General features: G+C 46.4%; 1 protein-coding gene across 1 annotated transcript in view; it reads left to right on the forward strand.

The window, feature by feature from the left end:
• LOC138859814 (uncharacterized) overlaps positions 1 to 7500 on the forward strand; it is a 22422-nt gene that overhangs the window by 14531 nt on the left and 391 nt on the right. The window contains exon 3 of the mRNA XM_070116103.1: positions 6173 to 7500. This exon is cut by the window's right edge and continues 391 nt beyond it. Coding sequence (XP_069972204.1) covers positions 6173 to 7500 — 1328 coding nt within the window. The remainder of the gene's footprint in view (positions 1 to 6172) is intronic.

Below are 7500 nucleotides of genomic sequence, written 5' to 3' on the forward strand. Positions count from 1 at the left end.
CATAATAATAGTAATAATAACTATAATAATGATAATGATGATAATAATATTGATAATAAGAATAATAATAAAAAATAATAGTAATAATAATAATGATGATGATGATAATAATAATAATGATGATGATAATAATAATAACAATGATAATAATAATGATGATAACAATAATAACAATAATAATAATAATAATAATAATGATAATGATAATAATAATAATAATGATAATAATGATAATAATAATAATAATAATAATAATAATAATAATAATAATAATAATAATAACAACAATAATAATAATGATAGTAATGATAATAATACTAATAATGATAATAATAAGGATAATAATAATGGAATGGTAATAATAGTATTAGTGAAAATGATAATAATGATAATAATAATAATAATAATAATAATAATAATAATGATAATAACAACAATAATAATAATGATAGTAATGATAATAATACTAATAATGATAAAAGTAATAATCATAATCATAATAGTAATATTCGTCATCATCATTAGTATTTTTTCTTAATGTTGATAGTAATAGTGATTATAATTCTACTACTAATGATATTGACAATAATAACTTTAAGCATATCAATGTTACCTGAAATTATCACAATAATGATATTAAGAACAATAACAATAATGATGTTTATAATGATGATAATAATCATGATAGTAATAGTAATAATGATAATAACAATAATGATAACGATAATAATAATAACAATGCTGATAGTAGTATTGATAATAATAATAATAATAATAAAGGTAATAGTAATAACAATAATAATAGTAATAATGATAAAAATAATAACAATAATAACAATATTATATATTACTAATAATAACAATAATAATAATAATGATAATGATAGTGATGACAATAATAATAATAATAATAATAATAATAATAATAATATTAATAACAATGATAATAATGATGATAATAATAACAACAACATGAATGGTAATAATAATAACAACAATAATGAAAGGTATCGTATCATATTTTTACTAATATCATCCTAATTCTTTTTTCATTCTACCACTTTGGTCATCTTCATTATCATTGCAGTAATTTTAAACATTATGATATTCATTGTTATTATAATTTTCATTATTACAATTTTCATCATCATTATTGCTGCCATTATCATCGTTATTACTGCTGTTATTAGTATTGTTATTGTTATAATTAACAATATTGTTACCCTAATTATTTTTTTTCTTAGTGACATGATAGTAGCAATAATGATAACCGTTACATTACTAGCATTATTATAATTATTATTGTTACATTCAACTTTGTCTCCATAGATTTTATTATTATCATTGTCATCACCATAATAATTTTCGTTATCATTCTTATCATTATCACTATCATTATTGTTATCAAAATCATCATCATCATTGCTATCATCTTATTTGCTTGTATCATTATCAATATTATGAGCTGTTTCATAAATATCTTTTCCTAATATGAGAACCACCATCACAATCATCTTCATAACAACAATAACAACAAAGGTAATGATAACAACAACCACAATAACAATCATGCTGATAAGATAAAAGATAATAGTAATGACAAGATTATAATCCTGGCAAAGGAAATTCCCCTTTTCTTATTTACAGCCTCCTAAATGTCCTTCAAGAAGCTTATGTCAGTTGGACCAACAGAAACCTGTAATTATTTTGGGTCTAAATTATTTTGGGTCTGTTTAAGAGTACTTCTGTTGTGTTTCCTGATTTTTTTCTTTTATTCTTGTTTATTTTATTCTGAATTATTTATATTTATTGATTTGCGAAAGGAAGAGAGAGAGGGAGAGATAGAGAAAAGAAGTAGAGAGAGAAATAGAGGGAGTGAGTGAGAGAGAGAGAGAGAGAATGCGAGAGAGAGAGAGAGAGAGAGAGAGAGAGAGAGAGAGAGAGAGAGAGAGAGAGAGAGAGAGAGAGAGAGAGAGAGAGAGAGAGAGAGAGAGAGAGAGAGAGAGAGAGAGAGATGGATGAATAGAGAGAGAGGGAGAGAAAGAGGGAGAGAGATAGAGATAGATGGATAAATAGAGAGAGAGAGCGAGAGAAAGAGAGAGAGATAGAGATAGATGGTTAAATAGAGAGAGAGAGACAGACAGACAGACAGACATACAAACAGACAAACAAACAGCCAGAAAAAAAAAGAAAAACACACAAATACCCCACCCCCCCCCAAAAAAAAAAAAAAAAATCCCACTTCAATTACAGTCTTAAACACACTCTTTCCCCACTTAACTGACGGGTCGTGCGCTATCAACCAGTTATTAGAGGCGCGATATTTTTATTTCCCAATCAACGAAGAGCGAAAGAGAGAGAGAGAGAGAGAGAGATTAAGGGAGATGCGAGCGATATATCAATGGATTAATAAAGGGGTAGGTAGATAAATAGATTGAAAGAGGCGCCGATTGATAATTTTCCTGTTTTTTTTATCTTTCTTCCTTTCTCCTTCCCTCTGTCTCTCATCCGTCTTTCTCTTGCTTCTCCATTTCTGCATTTCTTTTAATTATATCTTTCTTTCTCCCTCCTCCTATCTCTTTCCCTCCTTCCCCCTTCTTTTCCTCCATTTTTTCTTTCCCTCCGTCTTTCCTTCTCTTTTCCTCCCTCCCTTCTTCCCTTTCTTTCTCCTTCTCTCCTCATACTACCTTCCTTTCCATCCTTTCCTCCCTCCGTTATTCCTTCTATCTGCCATCTTTCCCTCCCCAATCTCCTTCCCTCCCTTCCCTCCCTATCGTATTCTTCCCCTTCCATCTCCCTCCTTTCTTCCCTCCCGTTCTTAATCTCCTTCCTTGAGTCTATTCTTTCTCCTCCCTCTTCTACCCCCTCCCCCTCCCTCCTCTACCTCCCCCACCCCCTTCCTCTTCTATCTCCCCCCTTCCCCCTCCCTCCTCTACCTCCCCCCGTCCCTCTCCCTCCTCTACTTCCCCCCCACCCCCTTCCTCTTCTATCTCCCCCCTTCCCCTCCCTCCTCTACCTCCCTCGTCCCTCCCTCCTCTACCTCCCCCCTACCCCCTCCTCTACCTCCCCCTCTCCCTCTCCCTCCTCTACCTCCCCCCTTCCCCCTCCTCCTCCTTCTCTCCCTCCTAATCCCACCCCTCCCTCCTCTACCTCCTAACCCCTCCCCCTCCTCCTCCCTCCTCTACCTCTCCCCCATCCCCTCCCTCCTCTACCTCCCCCCTCCCCGCTCCTTCTCTCCCTGACGATAATGAACAGCTCATTACCTGCTGAAAGCTCGTCCGCGGCCTGCGAGTCCCGGTAAGCAGGTAAGCAGGGGGAGCAGGGGAGCAGGGGGAGCAGGGGAGCAGGGGGAGCAGGAGGAGCAGGGGGAGCAGGGGAGCAGGGGGAGCAGGGGGAGCAGGGGGAGCAGGGGGAGCAGGGGAGCAGGGGAGCAGGGGGAGCAGGGGAGCAGGGGGAGCAGGGGGAGCAGGGGGAGCAGGGACGCAGGGGGAGCAGGGGAGCAGGGGGAGCAAGGGAGCAGGGGGAGCAGGGAGAGCAGGGGGAGCAGGGGAGCAGGGGAAGCAGGGGAGCAGGGGGAGCAGGGGAGCAGGGGAGCAGGGGGAGCAGGGGAGCAGGGGGAGCAGGGGAGCAGGGGAGCAGGGGGGGCAGGGGAGCAGGGGAGCAGGGGAGCAGGGGGAGCAGGGGAGCAGGGGAGCAGGGGGAGCACTGGAGCAGGGGGAGCAGGGGAGCAGGGGAGTAGGGGGAGTAGGGGAGCAGGGGAGCAGGGGGAGCAGGGGAGCAGGGGAGTAGGGGGAGTAGGGGAGCAGGGGAGCAGGGGGAGCAGGGGAGCAGGGGAGCAGGTAAGCAGGGGAGCAGGTAGTCCAAAGGGCGGCTCTCGTGGGCGGTGATTGGGCGGCGAGAGCGCAAGGGCGGCGACGCTCATTAGGGAAGTCGGTGGGCGGCCATTATCAGTAACCACCGCGTCACGACTTCGGCTTCGACGCCCATCCTCCCCTTCCCTTCCTACTCTCTTCCCTCTCCAACCCCCTCCTCCCACTCTCTTCCCTCTCCAACCCCCTCCTCCCACTCTCTTCCCTCTCCAAACCCCTGTATTTTTCTATCCCCTCTCCAATCCCCTCCCCTGCTCTCTCCCCTCTCCAAACCCCTACCCCATTCCCTCCCCTCTCCAACCCCCTCCTCCCACTCTCTTCCCTCTCCAACCCCCCTGTCTTTTACTATCCCCTCTCCAACCCCCTCCCCTACTCTCTCCCTTCTCCAAACCCCATCCCCGATTCTCTCCCCTGTCCTATACTCCCCCTCCCCCTCCACTCCGTCCCTGCTCTCTCCGACCCCCCTCTCCCCTCCCCTGCTCTCTTCGACCCCCCCTCCCCGCCCCTACTCTCTACGACCCCCCCCCACACTTCCTTCTACCCCTCTACCCTACCCTCTACCCCTTCTCTCCCTTCCCCTCTCCCCACCCTCTTCTCCTCCCTCTCCTTTGACCCCCCCCCCCCTCCTCTCTCCCTACCCTCAGTTCTTCACTCCTATCCTTACCCCTTATTGCCTTCTCCTCCTTCTACCCCTCCTTTCGTCACTTCCCTCCTCCTCGGTTTCTCAATCTATCCTCCGACACTGTCCTTTCCTTTCACTGTCTCCAATTACCACTTTCTTCTTATTATTGTCTTTTCTCTCTGTCTACTCTTCTTTTCCCTTTTCTCCCTCCATGGTTTCTTCACTTCAGCTTCCTCTTCATTTTCGTCATTCCTCCTTATTTTCTTTTCCATTCTTCCTTTTGCTAATCCTCTCTTCCTCCCCTTCCTTCCTTCTCTACTCCTCTCCTACTTTTCTTCTTCATTCCTTTCCGCCTTCATTCCGCAATCCCCCCCCCCCCTGCTTTCTCCCTTCTGTCTACCTTCGCTTCTGTTATCATTGTTTCTCCAATCCTCTTTTATTTTTATTTCATTTTTCTCTTTTTTTTTCTTTTTTCTTTTTTCAAATGCTCAGGAAAAGGACGAGAAGAAAAAGTAGAAGATGCAGGAGGAGGAGGAGGAGGAGGAAGAAGAAGAAGAGGAGGAGGAGGAGGAGGAGGGGGAATTGGAGGGGGGGAGGAGGAGGAGGAGGAGGAGGAGGAGTAAGAGAAGTAGGAGGAGGGGGAGTGGGGGAGGGGGCAGATGTATATTGTTTCAAAAGAGAAGACAATGGAAATGAAACGAAAATGAGATTTGCTATATATTTTTTATAAGATTTTGAAAAGAACTCAACAGAGAAAAAATCCCTATTATAAAAGGAAAAAAAGTCAAAAGAATAAGAAATAACAGGAAAAATATACAAATATACCCATACATGAACCCGAAATGACCTCCAATTTAGACTACATTCCATGCAACTTGCAACAACAATAAGGTGCAAAGAAGGCAGCAAAAGAGAACAGGATGTAGGGTGTAGTGTGTAGTAACAGGATATAAGGAAGGGTGACTGAATATAAGGGTGAGAGCGCGTCCTTTATGTCTTAAGATGGAACGGCCCTTTGAAGAGGTTATTTTGGAGAGGGAGTAAAATGGGCGGGAGTAGGTGGGTGTGGGTGACGTGAAGGTAAAAGGTAAAAGGGAGAAAAAGATGGAGAAGAAATGGCATTCAGGAAAATGGCGTCAGACTTGAAAAAAACTAAGTTTATTTATTTTTCAATTAGTTATTGCGTGTTATTTACTTTTCATTTATCGAAAAATCATTTTTAAAAATGTTCATTTTAAACTGTAGTTGAATTTGAAAAAATAGTTTATGGAGTGAAGATACTGAACAAAGAAATAAAGTGAAATAAACCAAACCTAAGATGGTCGAGTTTAAAATATTACACAAGTAAAAGAGTGAGTGTTACAATACTATTTTTTAGAGCCCCGCGAAGCTAAGAGGGCAATAAAGGAAACGAGAAAGAGAGAGAGAGAGAGAGAGAGAGAGAGAGAGAGAGAGAGAGAGAGAAAGAGAGAGAGAGAGAGAGAGAGAGAGAGAGAGAGAGATACAGAAACAGAGAGGGAGAGACAGAGAGAAATACAGAAACGGAGAGAGGGAGAGAAAGAGAAACAGAGAGACAAGGAGCGAAATAAAGAGACAATACCAGAAAGCTACAGAACCAACCAACACACACAAGAGAGAGAACTTTCGGCTCGCCATGTTCCCCGAGCCAGTTCCTCATTAGGCCAGGGACCCCTCCTTCAGCCCAGGGACCCCTCCTTCAGCCCAGGGACGCCTCCTTCAGCCCAGGGACCCCTCCTTCAGCCCAGGGACCCTTCCTTCAGCCCAGGGACGCCTCCTTCAGCCCAGGGACGCCTCCTTCAGCCCAGGGACCCCTCCTTCAGCCCAGGGACCCTTCCTTCAGCCCAGGGACCCCTTCTTCTGCCCAAGGATCCCTCCTTCAGCCCAGGGACCCCTCCTTCAGCCCAGGGACCCCTCCTTCAGCCCAAGGACCCCTCCTTCAGGCCAGGGACCCCTCCTTCAGCCCAGGGACCCCTCCTTCAGCCCAGGGACCCCTCCTTCAGCCCAAGGACCCCTCCTTCAGGCCAGGGACGCCTCCTTCAGCCCAAGGACCCCTCCTTCAGCCCAAGGACCCCTCCTTCAGCCCAGGGATCCTTCCTTCAGCCCAGGGACCTCTCCTTCAGCCCAGGGACCCCTCCTTCAGCCCAAGGACCCCTCCTTCAGCCCAGGGACGCCTCCTTCAGCCCAGGGACGCCTCCTTCAGCCCAGGGACCCTTCCTTCAGCCCAGGGACCCTTCCTTCAGCCCAGGGACCCCTCCTTCAGCCCAGGGACGCCTCCTTCAGCCCAGAAACCCCTCCTTCAGCCCAGGGACCCTTCCTTCAGCCCAGGGACCCCTCCTTCAGCCCAGGGACCCCTCCTTCAGCCCAGGGACCCCTCCTTCAGCCCAGGGACCCCTCCTTCAGCCCAGGGACCCTTCCTTCAGCCCAGGGACCCCTCCTTCAGCCCAGGAACCCTTCCTTCAGCCCAGGAACCCCTCCTTCAGCCCAGGGACGCCTCCTTCGCCCCAGGGACCCTTCCTCCAGCCCAGGGACCCCTCCTCCAGCCCAGGAACCCCTCCTTCAGCCCAGGAACCCCTCCTTCAGCCCAGGGACCCCTCCTTCAGCCCAGGAACCCCTCCTCCAGCCTAGAAACCCTTCCTTCAGCCCAGGGACCCCTCCTTCAGCCCAGGGACCCCTCCTTCAGCCCAGGGACCCTTCCTTCAGCCCAGGGACCCTTCCTTCAGCCCAGGAACCCTTCCTTCAGCCCAGGAACCCTTCCTTCAGCCCAGGGACCCCTCCTTCAGCCCAGGGACCCTTCCTTCAGCTCAAGGACCCCTCCTTCAGCCTAGGGACGCCTCCTTCAGCCCAGGAACCCCTCCTTCAGCCCAGGGACCCCTCCTTCAGCCCAGGGACCCCTCCTTCAGCCCAGGGACCCCTCCTTCAGCCCAGGGACCCCTCCTTCAGCCCAGGGACCCCTCCTTCAGCCCAGGGACCCCTCCTTCAGCCCAGGGA

The sequence above is a fragment of the Penaeus vannamei genome, chromosome 38, assembly GCF_042767895.1.
Source record: "Penaeus vannamei isolate JL-2024 chromosome 38, ASM4276789v1, whole genome shotgun sequence".
Classification (NCBI taxonomy): Eukaryota; Metazoa; Arthropoda; class Malacostraca; order Decapoda; family Penaeidae; genus Penaeus; species Penaeus vannamei.